At 40.0% G+C, this 26,722-nt stretch overlaps 1 protein-coding gene across 2 annotated transcripts; it reads right to left on the bottom strand.

Annotated features, from left to right (window-relative positions):
- INTS13 (integrator complex subunit 13) lies at positions 1-26,663 on the bottom strand. Of its 2 annotated transcripts, XM_049783806.1 has the most exons (17): positions 26,526-26,663; positions 25,138-25,373; positions 21,958-22,032; positions 17,718-17,920; positions 17,077-17,157; positions 16,093-16,183; positions 13,968-14,096; positions 11,511-11,595; positions 9,616-9,705; positions 9,346-9,435; positions 8,165-8,343; positions 6,359-6,529; positions 6,017-6,171; positions 5,246-5,476; positions 2,183-2,322; positions 951-1,086; positions 1-339 (listed from the first exon to the last, which is right to left on the bottom strand). In XM_049783806.1, the coding sequence occupies exons 2-17, from the start codon at positions 25,360-25,362 to the stop codon at positions 300-302; spliced, it is 2,121 nt and encodes a 706-aa protein (XP_049639763.1). In that variant the 5' UTR covers positions 25,363-25,373; positions 26,526-26,663; the 3' UTR covers positions 1-299. The 2 variants fall into 2 exon arrangements, with proteins under 2 accessions (XP_049639763.1, XP_049639762.1); XM_049783805.1 differs by lacking the exon at positions 26,526-26,663 and having other exon boundaries at positions 25,138-25,468.
- Between the last annotated feature and the right edge of the window lie 59 nt (positions 26,664-26,722).

Here is a 26,722-nt window from a genome sequence, read left to right as displayed (position 1 = left end):
TTTCCCTTTTCAATATTTTTAATAGTTTTATTTGGCAAAGAGAAGTTTAAGAAAATTTTTTAAAAAACATCTCCAGAGGAAATACCCTTTACCATAAAATAAACTTTTTTGTGTGTTCTGGGGAGACAAATCTCAATGTATATCTTTGACATATGTGCCAATTTTACAATACAAAAAAGATAAATTTTGTGGAAATATTTAAAAATTGTAAAAACCGGTCCAGGCCACATAACTATACAATCTTGCTGTAAAAGTATGCATGCCCCAAACCCTAAATTGAGTTTCTCAGGTTAGTTTCTTCACTGTCGGCTGGCTTTTCCATTTTCTGTTGACTCCATTCTGAAAAACAGGAGAAAATGGATTGAGAAATATTTCTCTTTAGCAATCATGTGAAATTAAAATCTAATATATCCAGGGCTGGAGAGAGAGAATGCAGTTGTTGAGACACTTGCTTTGTACACAGTCAAGTTCTCACACCAAATGAGGTCCCTGAGCCGTGTCAGGAGTGATTCCTGAGCAGAGCCAGAAATAGTAAGTTCTGAGCACTGCTGGGACCTAAAACCAAGAAAAATACTGACATAATATCAATACAGTGATAGGACTTTATAAAAGGATTAATGTTAGAGTTTCCTCTGGTTAATCTAACTTCTTTATTTGCAAGCAGATAAATAAAAAAAAATTAAGTCCCAGAGATATGATATGATTTTCCCAAGATTTCATCTCAATTGTCATAGTTATTTCAGTAGATCTCTCCAAGAAAAACTAACTTTGGGGCCAGAGAGATAGCATAGCTATAGGGTGTTTGCCTTGCATGTGGCTGGCCCAGAAGCTAAAAAGTCTCTTTTAATAAATAACATATAATTTTATAATATTGAATAAAAATAAAAAAATTGCAGTGTTTTTAATTTTTCAAACTTATAACAAAATAATAAAGCTAATAAAATACAAACCCATTTTCCTCTTTAAGATGTTGATATAATTCAGCTCTGTTATTAACAGAGTTCAAACGCCCAGCAAACTCTTGATGCTTCCTGGAATTGGCAGTATTGATCCTATTACTCCATAAGGATAACAAGGAAACAGGCCCTGGTATAATGTTTGAAAGACAAGAAAAATGGTAAACTATTACTGCAAGAGTTACTAAGTTACCTTTAATTGTTCATTATGTACAACTGAAGCCACTGACTACTTTTCTTATTCTAAAACATCTGTGTTTAAAGGCTCCCAAAAGCATCTACCAGTTTTGTGTTTCGCTGGAGAACTCAGATGACTAAAAAAATAAAGTCCCAGTCTAAGAACACCTGAGCTTCCAGCCTGTATCAGAAAGAGGAACGTGTGCTGGACACCCCTGAATCCTAAGTAATAATACTGTGAACATAAGTGCTCAAAAGGGAAAAAGGGCGTCTATCATAGAGGCAGGCTAGTGGGTGGGAGGGAAACCAGGTACACTGGTGAAGGACAGTGGACACTGGTGAAAAAATTGATGTTGGAACTTTATATGTCCAAAACTCAATCACGAGTAACTTTGAAATCAGAGGGCCTCAATAAAACTATTAAAAAAAAAAAAAAAACAAAGGGGCTGGAGAGATAGCATGGCGGTAAGGCGTTTGCCTTTCATGCAGGAGGTCATCGGTTCGAATCCCGGCGTCCCATATGGTCCCCCGTGCCTGCCAGGAGCAATTTCTGAGCCTGGAGCCAGGAATAACCCCTGAGCACTGCCGGGTGTGACCCAAAAACCAAAAAAAAAAAAAAAAAAAAAAAAAAAAAAAAAAAAAAAACGAAAACAGGGGCGGTGGCGCAGGGCGTAAGGCGTCTGCCTTGCATGCGCTAGCCTAGGACAGACTGCGGTTTGATCCCCCGGCATCCCATATGGTCCCACAAGCCAGGAGCGATTTCTGAGCACATAACCAGGAGTAACCTCTGAGCGTCACCGGGTCAGGCCCAAAAATAAAAAATAAATAAATAAAAAGAGAGAAAGAGACACACATGCAAGAGCACCAAGAGCCAGAGCATTTGCGTTTCCCAAGCTTGCCCCCTCTAGGAGTTTCCACACACTTGCACTGGGGTCCCATAAAGTATCTCCCAACACATTACCCAGGAAGTGAGCAGCTCTTCCTTATTAATGAAATTGCAAGAGGGAACACACAGGACCACTTCATAGTCACCCCCAGTCCTCCATTACCTTTGGATTTCTCTATTGGTGGCATTTCATCCATCTCAATAAGGGGCTTTTTGTTTGGAGGTTCTGGGGAATCAGGAGAATCTTTTATAATTTCAGCTTCAGCCAACTCCTCTTTTCCACGTTCTAAGATTCCTTTCAATCTTTTGGAGAAAGAAACAACATTTAAAGTTAAACTTTTAGAAATCTACAAGGATTCAAAATTAAATTGGACTTTTTAAACTCATCGTAATGAAAGCTGCTCTCTCACAAATTAAACATAGGAACCATTCAAAATTTCAATCTCAATCTAAAATCAGTTAAGAGAATTTAAATGAATTAAACAGTTTCATCAGAATAATGTAATAATTCAGTAATGTGTTTAGCTATAAAAGATGAAAATGGGGAAAAATGGGGCTGGAGCAGTGGCACAAATGGTAAGGCATCTGCCTTGTCTGTACTAGCTTAGGAAGGACAGCAGTTCTATCCTCCGGCATTCCATATGGTCCCCCAAGCCAGGAGTGATTTCTGAGTGCACAGCCAGGAGTAACTCCTGAGTTACTGACACTCACCGGGTGTGGCCCCCCCCAAAAACAAAACAAAAAAGGAAATGAGGAAAAATTTAAGAGGGTAAAATGATCAGATATAACAAGATCAGAAAAAAAAAAAAGGAAATGAGGAAACATTTAAGAGGGTAAAATAATCAGATATAACAAGATCAGAAAAAAAATTACAATTTAATTTTTAAAAATAATTTTTAACAATGATATTACTTCAAGGATAAGGTCAAATATTACTTCAAATGACATGCAGAACTTAAGCGATTTACTTTAGTCTCTAGTTTATGTACTGTGGAAATATACTGACAGCCTGCAAAAGGAACTTAACTTCAAACTTATTTTGATTTGCAACAGGAAACAATTATGAGAATATTGAATGAGAATACTGAATTAGAATAAAAATGAGAATGTTTTCCTCCTGTTTTCTGTTTATTTTTTTTATTTATTTTTTTGATGGGGGGGGGTCACACCTGGTGGCACTCAGGGGTTAACTCCTGGCTATGTGCTCAGAAATTGTTCATGACAGGCACGGAGGACTGTATGAGACTCTGGGATTAAAACCAGCGTCTGTCCTGGGTTGGCTTCATGCAAGGCAAAAGCCCTACCACTGTGCTATCTCCCCGCCCCTCCTCCTCTCTTCTTAAAAGAACAAATCCTATTTTTAAAAGCTGAGTATCCTAAGGAAGAAGTAGATGTTTTAAGTAAAATCAAATTTTATACTGAGGAAGGGAAGGGAGAGAGTCACAACCTCAAAGAGGGAATGTGGTCTTCTCCAAAGGCAAGAGCCCTGGCACACATGGTTTCATGGGTTCATGAAATCAGGAAGTCCACATTTTAAGAGGGGCGATGCAGACACCATGTTAGTGGGTGGCAGCATACTTGTGCAGTACTGACATACGGGTCTAGGGAGTACAAATGTGCCAAGTGGATTTTTATCAAAAACAATCATAGTGTTCTACTACTTATTCTGCATGGATGAAAGATGGTGCACCAGAATTAGTTTCCAAGAACCCCATATGGAGATGGCTGGTGGCTGCAGTCATCTCAGGAGACTTGCATGAACACGATTATCACTGTTGTTGATTAGAGGAATGGTTTGTCATGTGATGTGGAAATTTACATTTTCTACAGCTCTGCTATGCTGCTGTTAAAACATTTGCCTCCTTCTTTGCTCCAATTTCAGATAAGGAAATAGAAAATGAACTTGCTGATAGAATATTTTTACTTGTAGGAATTTATTACTGTTTCTTTGAGAAAAAAAAATCACAAGCACACCTGAAAATGCTGGCAAAAGCAGTGGAAACTGTGAACATTCTACTGCATCCCTGAGTCCCTTTTACATTTTTTATTATTCTTCTTTTTAAGTTTAACTCTGACAACAATATGTCAAAAATTGATTGTGTGTGAGAGAGGAGGGTTCCAGTATCAGAACTGTGCCTTCGTGTGCCCTAGGACCTCCTGTGCTGCTCTGTGCAGCAGCACCTGGAAGAAAGCAGAAGCATTTTTACCACTGTCTGCTCGACTTACATGCCTGTCTCCTGCATCACACTAATTGCCTCCATGCTACAGATCTTGTGCCAAATGCCTGGCATACTGTAGGCACTCGAAAGAAAAGAAAAGAAAAGAAAAGAAAAGAAAAGAAAAGAAAAGAAAAGAAAAGAAAAGAAAAGAAAAGAAAAGAAAAAGAAGGAAGGAAGGAAGGAAGGAAGGAAGGAAGGAAGGAAGGAAGGAAGGAAGGAAGGAAGGAAGGAAGGAAGGAAGGAAGGAAGGAAAGGAGGGAGGGCAGGAAGGAAGGAAGGAAGGAAGGAAGAAAATAAAGAAAGAAGACTTCATTTTTGACATTCATCACACAAATACTGATAACACAATCAGATGTCATGGTTTTCAGAAGCTACTTAGGAAAAAAAAATTCCTTGACTCTAAAAATGGAGAGGACGAGAGGAAAGAGGAAGGAAGGAAGGAAGGAAGGAAGGAAGGAAGGAAGGAAGGAAGGAAGGAAGGAAGGAAGGAAGGAAGGAAGGAAGGAAGGAAGGAAGGAAGGAAGGAAGGAAGGAAGGAAGGAAGGAGGGAGGGATGGAAGAAAGGAAGGAAGGAGGGAAGGATGGAAGGAAGGAAGGGAGAAAGGGAGGAAGGAGGGAGGGAGGGAAGGAAGGAAGGAGGGAAGGATGGAAGGAAGGGAGAAAGGGAGGAAGGAGGGAAGGAAGGAAGGAAGGAAGGAAGGAAGGAAGGAAGGAAGGAAGGAAGGAAGGAAGGAAGGAAGGAAGGGAGAAAGGGAGAAAGGGAGGAAGGGAGGAAGGAAGGAAGGAAGGAAGGAAGGAAGGAAGGAAGGAAGGAAGGAAGGAAGGAAGGAAGGAAGGGAGGGAGGGAAGGAAGGAAGGGAAGAAAGGAAGGAAGGCAGGCAGAAATCCATTTTAAGGTGCCTTTAGACTTTAAAAATAAATATCAATCATTAAGTAAAACAGAAAAGCAAATGAGCCATTAAAATGAGGTCTGAAAATTGCAAAGTGCTGCATTAAAACAATGGTACCTCTCCGAGTCCTGCCAGGATTTCTCCTGTTCATAATCTTTCATTGCTTTCTCTGACTTGTCCTCTTTGTCCTCCCGTTTTCTTCCCCGCTTCTTCCGTTCTTCCTCCTCAGGAGGTTTGCTCCTACATGCCATCAGACATTCCAAAACTCTTTGGTGCTTATCTGAGTTGTTGATATGGGCTCTGACGAGGGTCTCTAATTCATTCCACATGATCCGATACTGTTCATCTCTGAAGTCAAGATTCAAATGCCATGCCCTTAGAAAACACTATAAATAACAACAAACTATCTTCCCCTACTTGTAAAGTAAGAGCAAAATTAGTCCCTCTACTCAATAGTTTAGCAATATGACACTAAGTTTTAAAAGTATATCATCCAGCTCTTCTGCCTTCTTACTTCATCTCAATCTTGTCCATACTGTTTATATATTCCCAGACAAATAATTCACATAAAAAAGTTAGTCTAAAAAAATGTTATTCAGTAAAAGCAATGCACAGGAAGTGGCACATGTGCTCCTGGGCCCATGCCTATAGTCCCCACATGCACATGTTGGCAGCATCTCCCTTCTTGAGATGTGCTTTCCTCCTTTCAAGTTGGGTCTTGTACTGGGGCTCCTTCTACCTTTGGAAAAACCCAGTTTCTCTCTGGAGTGCATTACTTTCTCCCTTTCTTATCTGCTCCGTCCTCTTCCTCAGTCCCTTCAAATAAAGCCTGTTTTCACTTCAAAACAGAAATTAAAAAAAGAGAAAGAAATTAAGGGATAAAACTACCTTTTAGGGCCTTTTCCTCTTGTTCCAACGGTGGAAATAGGTAGAGGATCATTTTTTCTTTCCATATCAACTAAGTTGTAAATTGTTTTCTGACAGTTTAACACATCTTCTTCCGTCAAAGACTCTTTCACAATAACACTGGCTAATGGAACTACCTATTAGGTAAAAGAAGAAAATCTCTTTGAAAAGCCAGCATGAAAGCACCCAGGCAGAACATCTGATCTCATCATCACACATGCTGACCTTGAGCCTTGTGTTCTCTCACAAGGTCTTTAACGGTAGCACATGCATGCATTTCTGGACAGATTATGAAGCGAGATCTAAGAGAAAACTACCACTTACCGCTTGCATGTTAAAAATGGTGGTTTGCGATATGATCATAGGCCAGTAACGCGTGTGTTTTTCTAATTGATCTTTCGCTCGTTCCAAAGGGATCTCAAGACTTCCGTCGATTTTATATCTGGGGTCTAGAAAAGGAGTTAATCTGTTTTCCCTCATAAATTCACCAAAATCCTAATAATGACCAAACAAGATAAAATTAGAAGCTATTTCCTACTGTTTCAGTTTGGATTACATGTCATAGTCTGTTTCTCTGACAGCCTGTCTGACCTGTGAGGCGTGGCCACACTTTCTCCCAAACACCGTCCCAACCCACAACACATAGCATGATCCAATTGTCTCCATACAACAGGGTGAAGAGAGATGCATACACAATGTGCTAGGGGCTCTTTCCACTTTTTAAAAACCAAGAAACATTTACTTTACGTCATTCTATAATTTAACTATTTCTTAGGATATATCGATAATAGAATGAATAATCAAATCACATTTTAGCTTACTTAAAATTAAAAGTACACTGCCAGATCATTACACTGTTAAATGCTAACTTTAAATGACAGAATTAAGATAAATTTAGTCTTTGTTTTTAATAATTCAATATTTTTTTAAATTTCTTACAACAAATACTTATCATTTTTCTCCTTAGTAAAAAAGATGTAAAGACAAATCCCAAAAGAAGCCTAACTAACTTGCTTATGGTATGTAATTTTATACTTTAAGCATCATTTAAAAGTGTATTTATACAAGGGCCAGAGAGAGAGAGTACAGAGGGTCGGGGGAGAAGGCACTTGCCTTGCGGTGGCTGAACCTTATTCGATCCTCAGCACCTCATTTGGTGCCCCAAGCACTGCCAGGAGTGACCGCTGAGCACAGAGCCAGGTGTGAGCCCTGAGCATTGTCAGGTGTGGAAAAATCTTCTCCTCCCACACCACCAAAATATATTCAAAAACATTCATTACATTTAATTTTCAGAATCACCTCAAAAAGTAGATAGCTAAGGGCTCAGAGGACTGGAAAACATGTCAGGCAAGTGGGAGCCCTGGGTTTGACCTTCTGCACCAGATGGTTCCCCAAACACCTCCAGAAGTAGCCCCGTGTACCAAGCTGGAAATAGCCCCTAAGTACTGCAGACTATGAACCCTCCCCCAAAAAGCTGACAGTCATAAAATACTGATTATAAAATAGAGCAAGAGGAATAAAAATGAACAGAATGTCTATGAAAAAAAAAGAAGAGAAAAAATAAAAGCTTCTGTATAGTAGTCATCTTTAATAGAAAAACTAAGGGCTGGAAAGATAGCACAGTGGTAGGGCGTTTGCCTTGCATGCAGCCGACCCAGGACAAATGGTGGTTTGAATTCCAGCATTCCATATGGTCCCCAGAGGATGTTAGGAGCAATTTCTAGCACAGAGCCAGGAGTAACCCCTGAATGCCACTGGGTGTGACCCAAAAACAAACAAAAAAAAAAAAAAAAAAGAAAAAGAAAAAAGGAAAACTAAGTATTTCAAAGTAACAGCAAGTCAAAAACTTTTGTCAACCCTATAATCTACTAGGAAAAAAATTCCATCAAAATACAATTCAGTACGTCTTTATTTTCGGTACTTTTAGTGTGAGTACTTTCTAGATGCTTTCCACTTATAATGAACATGTAAGAAGGGCCCACAAAGAGAAACCTGCCTTAGGCCTTTTCCCTAGCTAAGACCAATCAGTTGCTTCTCTGATCCCCCTTTTGTCACAGATCTTGGCATTTAACAGGCTGCTGAATGAGACACACTGAAAACGAAGAATTTAGAGATATTTATTGGTCTTACTGTAATCCGGTAGTCTGTAACTCTCCCTCCACACCCTTCACTAATTGAAGGAGGATCTTCTAGAATAGAGCGAGAACTGCTAAGGACGTGCAGAAAAATCTCTCCTCCATGGCTACTAAGCATATGACTAATGACTTTGGAGCCTGACTTTCGTGGCTGTTCCAACAGAACAGAGCGACCTGTTAATGCAAAAGTATTCTATTAGGAAAGGAATTCATACACTTTCCCCCCTTAAAACATATACCTAAACTTTTCTTCATATTCTAACCAATATAGCTAATTTAATATAAAGCACTTCGAATCTTAAAAGTATGATTTCCAGCTTAACTTTCTCTGGATCTCCTAAGCCTCCTCGGTTTGACAGTTTTACAAACAAAATACAGTGTCATCTAGCATAATCTTTGGTTATATTCTTTCAAGTGTGATTTACCTATACTTTATCTCCAGGTCACCAAGAGGAAAATGAAATGTGCTGAGAAAACCTCACATTATCTAACAGTCTCAATTCGCTTTCACAAAAACTCCTCACCAGCTGTTAACTTTCTGTTTCGAAATACTCAATGCATTTTGTCTGGAATCTACTACATAAATAAATTGAGCTTAATAGAGGAACATAATTAGTCTTACAATAGAGAGGCACACTGCCTCTTTAACTCACTGGTTCCAAATCTAGTTGATCGGAAGAATTAGCAGAGGAATTATTAAGTGGAACACAATGATTTTAATTTCTATAATATTTAAGTTCAGATGTCGAAGAATTACAGAAAAGTAAAAGTATATTTGATTGTAATAAATACACAATGTTCAAAATGAAATAAACACACATACACTTTCTAATAACGTGCAACAGATCAAGATAAATGGCTTATAGTCATCCACCAAAAAGTTCAACTGAAACTCCAATGCTCAAAAATTTTAAATGAAAACAACTAATATATTTAGTAAGTACAATAATCTACAATATGTAAATTTATTTCTAGGTTTCAGAAAAACTGCTATAAGCTATCTACAGTTATATACCTTGAAAATTGTTTGGGAATGAAAATGACTAGCCTGCACTAGAGGAAATCATGGTCTAGACATTACATCCTGGGCCACATGTGCAGCAGTTAGAGTTCACTTTCTAAAGCTTATCACAAAGCATTCTTTGGCAGTGCAAACAATTAAATGATGAAAGTTACCATTCAGCAGAAAATTGGTAAGGCAGGAGGAAGGTCTGCTATTTACATCTACAGGGGAGATTCGATATGCGCCTGTACAATAGTGTAATTCTGAAATACAAGAAAACACTGATTTGAAGGAATATAAAGGAATACTCCCATAATTAAGAAAGAAAGTCTTTGTTCTTCAAAACCCTGAAATAACTTTAGAGGTATATTAATTATCCCTATGTAGTATTTTCAGAACTCCCAATTCATTCCTCTCTCTTTCGGCTACTTTCAAATACCCACCAATGTTATTTGTTCTTGGAGTGCACCACTTCAATGTTATCGTCTCTTTAAATGCACCTTCTCTACTGCTGCCGCCTATGTGAGTATCACCTTTGAAGATAAAGTCAGAGAAACAGCAACTTTATTAAACAGATCACAACCTCAAATCATCCACCTGCAATTCCCAACTGAGTTTAGGCTCTAAGCAGAAAGTGCTTGTGGGAAAACAAAAAATATCAACTGTTTTAGATATTAGCTATGCTTAAGAGAAATATGTAATTCGCCCCCAAATTTCCTATTAAATCATTTCAGCCACTGAAAGGAGGAGGGAGTAAGAGTCTCAGGTCTTGGGCCTGGAACTGGCAGAGTTGAAAAAGAAAAGAAGCATACAACTGGTGGTTCGAATCCTGGCACCCCATATGATCCCCCGTGCCTGCCAGGGGTGATTTCTGAGTGTAGAGCCAGGAGTAACCTCTGAGCGCTGCCGGGTGTGACCCAAAAACCAAAAACCAAAAAAAAAAAAAAAAAAAAAAAAAGCATACAAGGTAGGGACCTGTGGAATGTGGAGACAATTTAGTCTTTCTCCTAAAATGCCAAGAGCTCTAATGAAGGGGCAAGGTCAGATGAGTGTTATATGTAAACAAGGACAGACTTCTTAGGAGGTTATGGAATAGAGAGAAAAAAATAAGAGAGAAAAGTAGAAACACATGGCACACTTCTTAGCATGCATTTGACCCTGGGTGTATCTCCAGAATTACATCCAGTCCCCTAAACTCCACCAGGAGTGATCCTTGTGCAGAGCCAGAAGGAGACTCTAACCACTGGCTTTGACCCGCTCCACTAAGAAAAACAAAAGCTGAAAAAAAAAAAAAAAAAAGAAAAACAAAAGCTACTATCTAGACACTGGGAATAAAAACAATGACAAATAACTACCTCAAAGAGGGCTGAGGTTTCTGTGTTATACAACTAGGTAGCCAACAGGGTCCTTGAATGAGACAGGCCACATCAGATGGTTAGTTCAGGGGGCACAGCTTTTAGCTGTCATGGGTATGGTGAGCTTTAGGTGCTCAGAATACAAGATGGGTGGAATCAAGCAGCACCTGAGCTGAGATGTATGGGCAGACAACTTGGCAACTGTGGATATGAGCTCTGCTGCCCCTCATCTCAACAGCAGGGCCCAGACCAAACCTAACACACAGGTTCCTGCAGCCACCACTGAGTTTGACACAGTGTTGTGTATCACACATACAATTGCAGGTCAGACCAACAATGGTAAACAAGTACCATGGTGCAGAGCTATTTTCAATATTCTGAGTTCCAGAAATTAAAATTAGTGTTTTAAAAGTTACCTCACATGATAACGGACAGTTCAATATATTAAATATAAATATATCCATTTATATTTTTCTCCTGTTAGACTTTCATCCTAGATGAATTCCAAGATTCCTTACCCAGTTAACACATTAATGACTAACTTAGAGACTTATAGTATTAACTTTAAAAAATAATGGGGCCCGGAGAGCTAGCACAGCGGCTTTTGCCTTGCAAGCAGCCAATCCAGGACCAAAGGTGGTTGGTTCGAATCCCGGTGTCCCATATGGTCCCCCGTACCTGCCAGGAGCTATTTCTGAGCAGACAGCCAGGAGTAACCCCTGAGCACCGCCGGGTGTGGCCCAAAAACCAAAAAGAAAAAAAAAAAGAAAAAAAAAGGAATACAAGGTCAAAAAGTCAACTCTTACTTCTGAGAGCTCCAGTTCACATAGAAAAAATTCTGAAGTCAAAACTTGAGAGAAGCACTGGGCCAGAGATAGAATAGCAGGTAGAACCTGCTGCCAACTGATTCCCAGCATCCCATATGGCCCCTGGAGCCCATAGGATGATCTTATAAAAATGCAACTTTGTGGAGTTTCACTTACCACTTTTCAGGAAATCCACATGTGCGTCCTTGTGATGGAGAAGTTCCACATCATAATTGGCAGATGTGTTAGCATGCTGTTCTTCCTTAAAGAGAGTTAAAAATCTAGGTTTTACTTTAAAAATTGAGTGTATTATGTGTGTATATAGGATTTATGTAAAATCAAATATACCCAGTAATTATTAGTTACAATAATAAGAGCAATTTTGCTGAAAATTAACCTGATTTTAATTATTTAAAGATGTAAATTTTCACAAAAACATAAACTTTATTAAAAAAATCACTGTCTAAGGGCTGGAGAGATAACACAGCAGTTGGGCATTTGTCTTGTATGCAGATGGATGTTGGTTAGAATCCAGACATCCGATATGGTCCCCCGAGCCTGCCAGGAGCGATCTGAGCGCAGAGCCATAATTAACCCGAGTGCTGCTGGGTGTGACCCCCCAAACAAACAAACAAACAAACAAAACAAAAAAGACCCTACTATCTATATAAAGAATTTTTCTTATATTAACAGATGTCTGGCCTAGAAATGTTAGAGTTTTTTACAGCAGATTCATTGTCGTGCCAATACTTTTTCTATATAAGTACAATGTAATTTAAGTAGTTTATATGAGTTGAAATTGTTTAAACAATGCAGTCTTTAAAAAATATTGTTGGAGGAACCCCATCTGTTGGGGAGGGGAAGATTCCAGAACTGTGCTGTGGGATTGGGTTAGGGGGTCACCTGTGCATTGTGGGGACCCCAGTTTAGGCCTTGAATGTGTTCTATCAATTAAACCACACCCCAACTCAGGAAAATCACCTTTAAATACCTAGAGATCTGTGGGCTACAGAGAGAATACATTCAGGAGGGCTTGTTTTACACACTGCCAACCGGGTTTAATCCCCTGTACCACCCAATATGGTCAACTCCCAAGCACTGCCAGGAGTGATTCCTGAGTGCAGAGCCAAGAGCATCACTGGGTATGGCAAAAACAACCAAACAAAAAGAAAGAAAAAACCAAAAAAACAAACCCCAAACAAAGATTATTTGCAAAAATCACTTTCATCTAATAGCAATCTCAGAACAGTAAACAAGTTCAGTACCTTGTTTTCACCAAATAGAAAGGGATTCAACATTATTCATTTCCTCAAAAAAGATGAAGACAGGAGAGTCCCAAGAGCATACAAATACATCAAATTTTAAAAATGCAGGGTACCTGTTATTTTTCTTAGAATTCATCAAATTTTGTTTGATTTTGTTTTTGGATCATACCCGGCAGCACACAGGGGTTACTCCTGGTTCTGCACTCAGAAATCACTCCTGGCAGGCTCGGGGAACCAGATGGAATGCCAGGATTCGAACAACCATCCATCTGGGTGCAAGGCAAATGCCCTACCACTGTGCTATCTCTCCAACCTGAATTCATCAATTTTATATAATCAAATGTACCTATAATGTTTTGTTTGGTAATTACTTCTGCATCCATACTATTCTATTGGGTAAGCTTAATGAACTTAAGAGAAAATTAATAAGGAAAATATTTTATTTTTCACATGATTTGGTGGTAATGCTATAATTGCAGAAAAAGTATTGAAATTAGACTTATAAGAGAGTCAACTTGAAATTTTATAGGGGTTACCTTACTTTATTTTAAACAAATCAATACAATTAAATCCAACTCTACTTGGATTTAATAAAAAGTCATTTAAAGTTTACTGTATGCCATGTTTTGGGCTGGTCCCAGATAACACTAGAACCATTAAAAAGAAAATGAACAGGTAATGGGACTGGGCTTTAGTCCAGTATGTAGGGTGCTTGCCCTGTAAGCACCACCCCATATTGAATCTCCAGTACCCCATATGATCCCAGAGCCCTGCCAGGTGTAATCCCTGTGTGTAGAACCAGGTATAAGCCTTAAGTATCACGGGAATAGCCCCAAAACAAATTGAAAAAAGTTTTAATTTATTAATAAGATATTAATAAATTAATAAAGTCACAAGGTACACCTTGATAACTTCTCAACTAGAGTAATAAACTAACTCAAAACTAAGAGCTACTTTTCTTACTAGTTGCAAACACATTTATATTGAGTGGTCAAGAAGAAAAATCAAAGAAATGAAAGTCACTAAAATCCACAAAGAATCTACTTACATAACTGTTAAAAGAATCACAGAAAAAGCAATCACGAAAGATAAAGGATTATACTTTGAAAAAAATAGTAAGACTATAAAAACAAAAGATTAAAGAGTGTTCTTTTCAGAAAAAAAAATGCAATATTTTGTTCTGTGATCCTTTCTCATCCTCTTTTCAGTATTTACTAACCTGGTCAAAGACACTGAAGGTGGGCTAGCAAAACAGAAAATATGATATAAGGAGAAGTTGTTAAGGTTCAATGAAAATAAATGAAGCATGCCAACAAATATTTAAAAAGCTAGCAGAGTACTCAAAAAAAGGTGGAAAATAACAGCTTACCTTCATTGGAATATTTGTAATAGTAGTTGATGCCAAGTCAAAATGTTGTTGTACTAAAATATTTAATTTGGTAGCAAGATGTCGTCCTGCACGAACACTATGGACCTCACTGGTTAAAACTGGAGACAACTAAAAAAAAAAGAACAAAAACAGCAACTCAGCAAATATTAACATATGGAACCTATAATGAGTAATTTATCTACAACTGTGAAAATTAAATATTCTTTTATTTAGAATTTAGAAAAAAATAAAAAGCCCATAAATGAACCGTGATAATTACTTGAGCAATAAATGTTCATTCAATAGATTTTTGGCGGGGAGGGGTTTTGTGGCCATACTCAGCAGTACTCAGAAATTACTCTTGGGTCCGGAGAGATAGCACAGCAGCGTTTGCCTTGCAAGCAGCCGATCCAGGACCAAAGGTGGTTGGTTCGAATCCCGGTGTCCCATATGGTCCCCCGTGCCTGCCAGGAGCTATTTCTGAGCAGACAGCCAGGAGTAAGGCCTGAGCACTGCCGGGTGTGGCCCAAAAACCAAAAAAAAAAAAAAAAAAAGAAATTACTCTTGGCTTTGTATTCAGAAATTACTCCTGGAGGACTCAGAGTAACTAAATGGGATGCTAGGGATCAAACCCAGATCAGCTTTATGCAAAGTAAATGTACTTACACTACCCCAATTTACTAGCTCTCTGACCTATTAAAACAGCTCTTTCAATTGATAAGTTTAGCTTCTGCTGATATATGTAAGATGGTCTCACAGGAGACACAGCAACACTGCTGAAAAAGAACTCATGGTATGGAAAAACAAACTTCTGAAGATGCGGCTACTCATTATAAAGAATGCAGAAACTGGTGGCACCCTATTCAAGCAGCAGGAAATGCATTAAGGCAACAAAAAAACATATTATCAAAGTAGCACAAATACATTATTTCTTCCAGAGCAATTCTATTTACTATAAAGAGAATTTTTTTTTTTTTTTTTTGGTTTTTGGGCCACACCTCGTGGCGTTCAGAAGTTACTCCTGACTATTTGCTCAGAAATAGCTCCTGGCAGGCACAGGGGACCTTATGGGACACCGGGATCGAACCAACCACCTTAGGTCCTGGGTCAGCTGCTTGCAAGGCAAACGCTGCTGTCTTATCTCTCCGGCCCCAATAAAGAGAGTAAAAAAAAAAAAAAGGTTCTATGGGGGGGCCAGAGAGATAGCATGGAGGTAAGGCGTTTGTCTTTCATGCTGAAGGACAGTGGTTTGAATCCCGGCATCCCATATGGTCCCCTGTGCCTGCCAGGGGCAATTTCTGAGCGTAGAGCCAGGAGTAACCCGAATGCTGCCGGGTGTGACCCAAAAACAACAATGAAAAAAGATTCTATAGGGGCTAGAGAGGTGACACTAGAGGTAAAGCATCTGCCTTGTAAGCACTAGCCTAGAACTGACCATGGTTCGATCCCCTGGCATCCCATATGGTCCCCCAAAGCCAGGAGCAATTTCTGAGCACATAGCCAAGAGTAACCCCTGAGCGTCAACGAGTCTGGCCCCCCCCCAAAAAAAAATAAAAAAGAAAAAAAAATTCTATATTTTAGAGGGTAGAGAGTAGGTAAGGCACTTGTTAATTCAAATCTCATCCTAAGAGATCCTTGAACACAGAGTCAGGTGTAGTAAGCCCTGAGCATAGGCAGGAGTGATCAAAAAAACCAAAGGGAAGGAAAAAAAAATTAAATCACACACTGTAAGTTAACATTCTGCCAGTTTATCAAAAGAGAAAGCAAAGTTCACTAAAAATTAGCTTACCCCTGATACCAGCAAAAACCAAATGATACAATGATCTAAACATTGCTTTACAATGAGACATAAAAATAATAAAAATAGTCATCAAAGGAACTGGAACTCATATAAATGAAACTTAGGAATAACACAAACTATGTATAGTTTTGTAATATAATCAAGGCATAGCATACAAACAAGAAAAATAGAGAACACTATAAAATATAAGTTACAAGAAAATCAAGGTGTTTTTCATTATTAGTTGCCCTGCATAGTAAAATTTTTCTTGGCAGAAAATCTTGAAAGTGCTTGTTTTACTATTTCTAACACTGATTGGGCTGGTCCATCAACTTGTGCCCTTACCTCCTTTTTAGGTCGGTCAGATACAAGACTATCTTCACCAACGGGGTAGGTGTGGATCAGGACCAATTCACACTTCTGAATCTGCATGAGACTGAGAGAAACTCTTCATTTAGAATACAAAAATACATTCCACATGAAGAAAGGAAAGGAAACTATCGTAAGTTTAATATATGAAAACAGCATATACCAGATAAAATGAACACAAAAGTTGAATATATAGAAATACTGTATAATTCCTAAGCACCACTAAGTGTGACTCAAAAGTTTAAAAAAAAAACTTTAAGTTTGTGAATTATTTTTTCCTTCAAGTCACATGTCCTGTAAAAAAAAAATCAAAACTTCTATTGTGAAATGTAAAATGGGGAAGAGGGGTGTTTCTCATCAAACATGTATTTTTACTAATTTGTAGAACCATGAAGAACTCAAAAAAATGCTATCACTGACCTCTGAAACAGCATACTCACAAAGAGTGAGGGAGTGTAGTTAGGGCAGAGGACAGACCACTATGGCAATGATAGTTGGACATGATCCCTGAACAGGAACTGGGTGCTGAAAGAAGGTAAACTGATATGTCTGACACTCCTTCAGTAACCATACTGAAAACCATGGTGGCTAAACGGGATAGGGGGGTGCACTGCTGAAGGAATAAGATGTTAGACATTGTATGAGTGAAACTCAGTCATGAACAACTTTGTAACAATATCTCATGGTAATTCAATTTAAAAAATTAATTTAGGGGCAGGAGAGATAGCACAGCAATAGGGTGTTTGCCTTGCATGTGGCCGACCTGAGAGGGACACAGTTCGATTCCCGGCATCCCATGTGGCCGCCCAACCTGCCAGGGGCGATTTCTGAGTGCAGAACCAGGAGTGACTCTTGAGCACCACTGGATGTGGCCTAACAACCAATCAATCAAGTTAAAAAAATAATTTAAAAAAAAGAAAGGAAGGACAAACTTATCATTGAGGAATTGATTATACTCACTGATCTGAATTTGCTGCAAGTTTGTTGTGCTCGTGAATTGTTTCCTGGACACAGTCCTCAAGCATTCTCACATGGCTATCACTAAGACAAAAAAGATGCAACAAACTTAGTGGAGTAACACATACACAGACAATACACAGTTTATTTCCTAATGAACTATTGCAATTGTACCCCGAGTTAGGGACTCAAAATGGAGATAAACGAAATAAGTGCTTGCATCAAAATTAAGAGTGTTTTGCAGACTCAATCATGGTCAAACCACCAGCTACCGAACCAATGAGAAAAGCAGTCATTCTGACACAGTAACAATGGAAGCATTTTCACAGGGCTGTATCTTTGTTATAGAATTAGAAAAGGAACCCTTAATAACCGCAGTTCACTTAAATGGCCATAAGGAGAACCCCACATTTAACGTATTTAATTTATTTTGTCACACCCAGCAATACTCAGGGGTTACTCCAGGCTTTGCACTCAGTAATCACTTCTGACAGTACAAAGGGGCCCATACAGTAGACAGCATGCAAGGAAAAGGCCCTACCCACTGTGTTCTTTCCAACCCTAGAACCTGCATTTTAAAACAGAAATAGGCCTCTTGGCCTCTGGACTCCTTAGTGGGAGAGCAACTGTGCCCAGATACTCACCTCTTTGCATTCGTGATGCAGATGATCCGTCCTCGGTTTCCTACTCGTTCTGCATTCTCCATTAGCAAGGTGCGAGCCTCATTTTGGCACTCTGTGATTTTACAAAGGGTTTCCACAGCTGCAACAAGTCCATGCAGAATACTGCAGCATTCGGGATCTGCACGTGGGTTAGGAGGCCCAACACCAGCTAATGCTGCCATTAGCTAAGCAAAGGGGGGAAAGGATGGATGCACAAGTGAAACACAGGAGAAAACTGCAGGCTAGAGGCTTACACAAGACACTAACATCTGCACTGAAATACTATCAAACTGACTTTAGTAACATATAAAAAGAATTAAACAATGTGACCAAGCTGATGTGTCTAATCCCAGAAGCGCAAAGTTGACTTGACATCTGAAAATTGCTCATTTGTTGATGTGTGCTGGTTTGGAAGCCAGTAGTGCTACTGGATTTGCACTCAGGGATCACTCTTGGTAGAGATCAGGAGCTCATATATGATGCCAGGGATGGAACCCAGGTTGATTACATGCAACACAGTGCCCTATCCAATGTACTAGCTATTGTTTCAGCCCCCAAAATTAAAGCTAAAGATGTATCAAATTACACAATCATCAAGAATCCCGAATGGCACCTGACAAAATCTAGACCTTTTTATAAGGGACACACTTGACAAACTATAAACAAAAGTGAATTTTCTCAAGCAGGTAAAGAAAGTGTATAAAAAACAAAAACAGGGGCCGGGAAGATGGCGCTAGAGGTAAGGTGTCTGCCTTGCAAGCGCTATCGTAGTTCGATCCCCCAGTGTCCCATATGGTCCCCCCAAGCCAGGGGCGATTTCTGAGCACATAGCCAGGAGTAACCCCTGAGCGTCAAACGGGTGTGGCCCAAAAACCAAAAAAAAAAAAAAAAAAAAAAGCTACAGAAAACCTTGTGCTTCAGAATGAAGACTGGATGGTCATTCTAAGACCAGAAGCTGAGGGATGTCTATTCTCACCATCTAGATCCCAATTGTTCTAAAGGGTCTATTAAGAAAATTAGAAAAGAGGACCCGGAGAGATAGCACAGCGGCGTTTGCCTTGCAAGCAGCCAATCCAGGACCAAAGGTGGTTGGTTCGAATCCCGGTGTCCCATATGGTCCCCCGTGCCTGCCAGGAGCTATTTCTGAGCAGACAGCCAGGAGTAACCCCTGAGCACTGCCGGGTGTGGCCCAAAAACCAAAAAAAAAAAAAAAAAAAAAGAAAATTAGAAAAGAAATAAAAGAAACCTACACTGGAAATGTATCATATACACTGGAAAATATATCATTACAGATGCCATGATCTCATATGGAAAAAATTTTAAAGAGCCCACTGAAGAAAATTCAGAAATCATAATCAGGTAAACCACGTTTATACCTACATATAGTTACAAAATAAAATTTAAAAAATCTATTTGCAAATAGCATTAAAAGAATAAAATAAACAGGAGTAAACCAAACAAAAGAATGCAAGTCACTCATCTGTTCTGAGACCTACAAAACAGTGTTAAATACATTAAAATCTGAATCATTGGGGAAAAAAGTCTCATGTTTTGATAGGCCAGAAGACAGTATTACTAAGATGGCACTATCCAAACTACAAATTCAATGTAATCTTTGGATCTCAACTGACTTCTCTGCAGAAATTAACAACTTATTTCTAAACTTTACTTTTAAGTAACCAAATAACCTAAATGCCTAAAACCATCTTGCAAAAGAACCAAATAGGAGTTCTCTGCTTTGTACAGACATAAAGATGCTGTGGAAGAACCCAGAAAAATAACTCACTGTGGTTGGGATAAATAGAGATGGGCTGGTAAACTAGTTGTGGAAGGAAAAACCTAAAACCCTTCATTTGGAGTGTTAGCTGCCTCCTTGGGGCTTGCCCTCCCATCAAGGCCAATTTCCAACTCCCGTGGCTGCACAGCTGTAAGACAGCCACTTGCTCTGTCTCCCAGACTGGTGAATGAGGTGGTGCTCGCTCGCCACTTACCTCCTCCAAGTCTGACAGTCTTTCTACAATAAAATCTAAGAAGTCAGGGACAAGTTAACTGCTATGATGGAGAAGAACTGGCCCAGGGGTACAGGGGCACATATTTCCTTCACCCACATAATGAGGCAGCCTGGAGGAGATGCGGTGATAATCCTTCCAGCTGAGCATTCTCAGCTCTGCTCCCTGCTCCTCACTGTAATGAGGGAGACTGTGACAGGATAACCAGATATAAACACTCACTGTATGTCAGGTTCTTACACCAGTGACAACTGCTCCACAGCCTAAGTACCAGTCATTTGCCCAAAGGCCCCTGGCGGGGATTAGTGGGCGAGTGACGCAGAGTGAGGCCACACTGTCCCCAGGCACCATCAACCCCTCACATGGCACTCCTTCTCACACACACCAGAAGCCTCAGGCTTCTCTCACAAAACCACTAGAAACACCTGCCATCACAAAAAGACAGCAAAGGGGGACAGTGGGGACCTGTTAATTTTTTTTCCCAAATGACAAAAAGTAAAAGGAACATTTTAGGGTAAGACAAATGTAGAGACAATTCAATAAAAATATATCGGAGTCGGGGCTGGCAAGGTGGCGCTAGAGGTAAGGTGTCTGCCTTGCAAGCGCTAGCCAAGGAACGGACCGCGTTCGATCCCCAGGCGTCCCATATGGTCCCCCCAAGCCAGGGGCGATTTCTGAGCATGTAGCCAGGAGTAACCCCTGAGCATCAAACAGGTGTGGTCCAAAAACAACAACAACAAAAAAAATACACATTTATATTGAAGTGACTGACCTCAAATAGGACAGACAGATATTTTAATGCTTATCAAAACATTTTAAGATCAAACACCATAAAAAACATTTCTTAAAAACCACATTGAAATGGGATGATCCATTCACAAACACCCAATGAAAAAATTTTACCACAAAATAATTCAAGTAATAAATTCAAACACCTCAGTCATGCTGGCCTTTACTAATAAAGGACCAGCCAACTAAAATTTTGTATACAATGAAACAATAACAAAGAACATAACTGACCACAAACTTAATTTCTTTAGACAAATCATTATAAAAGCTTTAATAAACTTGGCAAATGGAGCACGGGTTTCTTTCGGTTTCCTCCAGATGTTTCACGAAACAGAACTGAAATGATTTAATTTTAAAAAGCATAAACCCAAGGTTCAAACACAGACATATACGCAAATCAAAGAAGAAAAAAAGAACAGCAGAAGAAAAAAAAAAAACAAACAAAAAAAGGAGGAGGCATTAAAATAGAGCAGGCACAAGAAAGCATCTAAGGGTGGGGAGAGAGAATGCGGTTTCTAAGCCTTCTTCCCTACTCTTGGCCCTCTCCCCCCTCCTACACTAGGCCCCAACCCTTGCATCATGACCTGCACTGATCTAATTTTCACTCTTGGTTCCCCTGGGAATAACCTCCTGGGGCCCCACTGAGAAATGCTATGTTTGAAGGACTGAACTGAGGAAGCAGAACCGAAAAAGTAGAGTCCAAATGACTATGGCAGGGATAGATAAGGTTCTTCAGATGCCAACACAGTGATGGAGCAGAGCCAAGGAGAGGAGAGAACAGAGCAAGGACACTGAACACCAACCCCCATGACTGCACATCTCTCCACCCACAGCCCCAGACCAGGGCAACCTGAGCTCTGTACCTAGACGTTCTGAAGCAGGAAGGACAGGAGCCCTGGGAGGAGTCTGGTGGAAGATAACAAGTCTAGTCTGTGCCATTAAGGTGTAGAGATGTGCTTGCTAGTCTATGTCACAGAGAAACTGAAATGACTTGTTGCATTTCAATGCAAAACCTTATATTTAAATCAAGACAAGTGATTTGTAGCCACTGTATATGACAGGACTATACCAGAAAAACAAAAGGGAACACTATACCTTCTTCCCCTGGCTCAAGAAAGGCTGACAACCAAATTTAAAGTTTATAGATAGGGGCCGGAGAGATAGCATGGAAGGCAGGGTGTTTGCCTTGCATGCAGGACAGTGGTTTGAATCCCGGCATCCCATATGGTTCCCTGAGCCTGCCAGGGTCGATTTCTGAGCGTAGAGCCAGGAGTAATCCCTGAGTGCTGCCAGGTGTGACCCAAAAACCAAAAAAAAAAAAAAAAAAAAAAAAGTATATAGATAAGAAATAAGTTTAATATTTATAAAACAATGTTATCACACATAATTATCAGAAATAGCTATAGCTTAAAAGTAAACCATACCTCCTGTAAATTTTGGTCTTCTTGAGTCCAAGAATTTAAAACATGTGCTCCAGAGTCACTCACAATGAAATTCACCTAATAAATGTCAAAGAAACAAATACTATAATCAATACTCAATACCTCTTACAATGTATCAAACTGAATTTTTTAAAAACCCAACTCCCAGACCAGAGTGATGGAACAAGCAATAAGACGTCTGCTTTGCTCGCGCTAGCCTAGGACAGACCGCAGTTCGATCCCCCAGTGTCCCATATGATCCCCTAAGCCAGAAGCGATTTCTGAGCACATAGCCAGGAGTAACCCCTAAGTGTCACTGGGTGTGGCCCATAAACCAAAAAAAAAAACCCAAAAAAACACAAAAAACAAAAAACCAAACCCAACTCCACTTGACGAAGTTGGCTTGCTGAGAGTCCTTCTTTCACTGTCCCTTACTGACCAACTGGAACTTGCTCCAAACTCTTGCTGGCACTGTAGGGCTGAGGAGGACATAGGGACAGAGAGAACAGATCTGCTGTTCAAAATGTGGAGGCAGAATATAAACAAGCGAAGAGGTCTGGCCTGAGTGGTATGTGCATGCGGTCCTGGTCCTTGCATGTGCTATGACAGAGAAGGTGGTTAGTTAGTTGCCCATGTTGTGAGGCCACTGGAGAGCTGGTTACAAACCTGGCAATAGACCTGGCATCCACACAGTCAAAAGAAATTAGCTGTGGACAGATAGGCACAGAGGACTCCAGGACCCAGGCTGAGGCAGTGAGCGGACCATAGAGGGTTGATGGTCAAAGTAGGCAGGGGGAAGGAGACACTCACAGCAACAGGCAGCAGTGTAAGCAAAGAACTGCCTGGATGGTGAAAATCATTGATGCATGTTGAAAATTGCTGAAAGCAAAAAAAAAAAAAAAATCTGAAGTTTTAATTTTTGGAGGTGCCAAAGTTCAAACCAGGGCCTCACACATAAAAGCAATGTTTCCTGGCTCGGAGACTTTATTCTAAATATACATACGTATAATGCCAGCAAAGAGCTTTCATCATAGAAGATGCTAACGATAATGAGAATTTATCCCACAATATATCAAACAACTATCTTCCCTTTGAGAGCAGGGTGAGATGGATTTTTCCTTTGCACTGAAGGATCTAATCTATACTCTTGCTTTCTATTATCAAAAAAGTAGTTTTCCTTTCCCCAAAAGTGTGATTTCTTCTCTCCCTTTCTTTAGTAATATCATTTCTCAGTCACTTTACTTATACCACCTTGCTGGGATCATGTAATGATCAGAGGAAGGATGCATTATGATTACCCATAGTGGAAAGGAACTGAGGCTTGGAGAGACTGAATAATCTGAGCTGTGTTACACTGTGTTACATTGCAAAAGCCAAGGCCTGATCCACAGTCCACACCTTAAAATCAATACATTATCCTTCCTCTTGTTAAATATACATTTTCTCTATCTCATGCCCAACAATTTACAGGGGGACTGAAAACAATTTAGTATCATCATTAGTGTATCTGAATCCCCGTAATCAGATTCTCCACATTGTCTTACCTTCCTGCCCTGCCTGTGCGGCCTAAGAACTGGCGAGGTTCAAGTCTCAGCAGTTCTAAATGAGACAGAAAGTCAGTCATCCACTAAGCAGGAGACTTTCCCAAAACAAAGCAGCTGCTAGTTTGAAACCTGAGGATAAATTTCATACTTGGAGGTTCTATCAATGCTTATTTCATCTATTTATTAATATAAACAATTGCTGCTTGGGCCGGAGAGAGAGCACAGTGGCGTTTGCCTTGCAAGCAGTGACCCAGGACCCAAGGTGGTTGGTTCGAATCCCCGGCATCCCATATGGTCCCCCGTGCCTGCCAGGAGCTATTTCTGGGCAGAAAGCCAGGAGTAACCCCTGAGCACCGCCGGGTGTAGTCCCTCCCCCCAAAATGAAAATTGCTTCTTAGCATTCTTAGTAGTATTTTGAATGTGGTCAAATCTGTTGGGAATTTAAATATAAATTTAAATATAAACAAGTCTGATTGGGTTCAAATCCAGGTTCTATTTCTAGCTAAGCAACTGAGCATGAATTTTTTTTTTTTTTTTTTTTGGTTTTTGGGTCACACCCGGCAGTGCTCAGGGGTTATTCCTGGCTCCAGGCTCAGAAATTGCTCCTGGCAGGCACGGGGGAACCATATGGGACACCGGGATTCGAACCGATGACCTCCTGCATGAAAGGCAAACGCCTTACCTCCATGCTATCTCTCCGGCCCCGAGCATGAATTTTTTGTTTGTTTTGTTTCTACCTACACCTAAATATCTGCATCTCCAATTAGAAAGTAACAATGCTGGGCCCGGAGAGATAGTACAGCGGCGTTTGCCTTGCAAGCAGTCAATCCAGGACCAAAGGTGGTTGGTTCGAATCCCGGTGTCCCATATGGTCCCCCGTGCCTACCAGGAGCTATTTCTGAGCAGACAGCCAGGAGTAACCCCTGAGCAACGCTGGGTGTGGCCCAAAAACAAAAAAAAAAAAAAAGAAAGTAACAGAGCTGATCTTCAGGTGGCATATATTAGCCATATTACAATAAGACAATATGACAAATGGCTCAGCTAACTTCCCCTCTGCTGGGCTGACCACAGTTCTCCATGGGCAGTGCCTACTCCTTGCTGGCTATTATATATTTTGAATATTGTCCCAGTAATTTTAGTGCCACAATCTAGTACTGTTGTGAGAATTATGAAGCTAATAAATGTTAAGTGTTTCCCACATGTCTGATACATGTAAGAGCTCCAGAAGAGCTAGCTGTTATTACTGTTGCTGGCCCTAATCAAGTACTCCTAACACAATGACTCTAAAGGGGTAGCACATTGTAAAGTAGTAAAGAGTTTCAAGTCAGATCTTATAGCAATCTCACATACACAAAATGTATTTGGTGCTCACTTCAGCAATACATATATTAAAATTAGACCAACACTGAGATTATCATGGCCCCTCTGCAAAGATGACAAATCCATGTATTTTGAAAGTACATCTTTCCAAATCGTAAGTTTGCATGCGTTAATTACATGGCTCATGAATAGAGCATTTGCCTTGCGTGTAGGAAGCCCTGAATTTGATTCCAAGCACTGCAAAGAAACCAGTCACAACACACAAACAACAAACCCTCAGGACAACCAACTTCTGAAGCTGCTTGTACTTGGCACTCACCAGCTTCTTGAAAGGAAATATATCATACATTATTCTACAATATTCCATGGATGATTCGACTGAGCAAGTCCACAATGATTTAGATATAGGGGCCAGAGGGATGATTCCCTGAGTTCTGTTCTTCACCAGCATATCGAACTCCACATGCTGCCTGCACGATTCTGCCATGTACGGGCAATGATCCACCACGAACACGGTCTTATGAGATTCCGAAAAAATCTTCATTTTGCTTTCCTCTGAAAGGGGAAGAATACAGTGGTCAGACGTCTTATTCATGGCATTTCATAGTTCACGTTATTTCTTTTAGCTGGCCTTTCCTAGAAAGCAGACAGAAACACGAATGAGCAGACATCAATAAAATGTAACCAGTAAAAGGCAAATGATACAGATGCCAGAAAAACAAAGTAGCAATTTGAGGAAAGCGCTACAAGATTTAGCTGTCCCTCTCCATCCATAATAGGCATTAGTTCAGACTTTGCTTTTTTGAACTTGAGTTTTCAGGAAGTATTTTTACTTATAATTGTACCTGAATTTCTTATATATATAATGAGCTACAAATACTTTTCAAACAGATTTTAATGATCATTGCTAATTATTAATAATAATTCTCTCCCCTCTCAAATTAACCCATTTGGGGGTTTCCTCCAATTAAGATTCAAGACGTATTTTTTTTAAAAAGAGTTAGATTGAAGAAATAGTACAGGGGACAGGCGTTATGGTGCTTGCCTAGTAAATGATGGACTGGCTCGGATCAGGTTATAACCCCAGCACCACCAGGATTGATCCCTTAGCATAAAAAAGCAAGATCCCTTAGCATCAAGCACCGCCGGGCATGGTGGGCGTGTTCCCTCCCAAAAATAAATAAAAATAAACAAAAGTTTGGAATACGAATTAACATTAAAAGGAGAAATGGGAAAAAAAAAAAAGATGAGCCCCAACCAACCCTAACTAAGTATCATCTCCTAGGATACCGGGTCTTTTGCATTAGGAAAGGGACACCAAATTCATATTACCCTTCAAAAAATATTTTTTTTTGAAAAAGAAAAAGAAAAAAAAACTTAATTGCTATTCTCACCCAGGAGAGGGAGGCAGTTTTAAAACTTTTTCTTGCAAAACCTTCCCAGTTCCGTTGCTAAAAAAAAATCTTCTGAACACAAGTGAGCCGAGCAAAAGTGTTCTGCAAAAAAAGAGAGCTGACTTTTATATATATTAAAAAAAAAAAAGAAGAAGAAGAAGAAGAAGAAGAAGAAGAAGAAGCCCGGCTTTTTCCAGCACTTTTCAAAAGCAATTGGTTTTCATGCAATATTCATTCTCTGGCAACCTGGATGAACCTGAGCAGGGGTGGATGGGGGTGGGGGTAAACCCTCGGGGATGCGAGGTCAGCTTACTTTCGTGCCAGGTCCAGCAATGCAAGCGAAAAAACAGGACCTCGGGCACTCCGGAGAAAGGGTCAGCGCACACAGGGGAGGACGAGGCTGGCCCCGCTCATCTCCCAGCACACGGGTGGGTTGCTTGGTTGCTTCCTTGCTTGCTTGCTTGCTTGCTTGCTTGCTTGCTTGCTCGCTTGCTGCCCAGGCTTGGCTTC

Source organism: Suncus etruscus, chromosome 11, assembly GCF_024139225.1.
Source record: "Suncus etruscus isolate mSunEtr1 chromosome 11, mSunEtr1.pri.cur, whole genome shotgun sequence".
NCBI classification, from domain to species: domain Eukaryota; kingdom Metazoa; phylum Chordata; class Mammalia; order Eulipotyphla; family Soricidae; genus Suncus; species Suncus etruscus.
The sequence above is the reverse complement of the archived record's forward strand: the minus strand, read 5'-3'. Positions and strand labels throughout refer to the sequence as shown.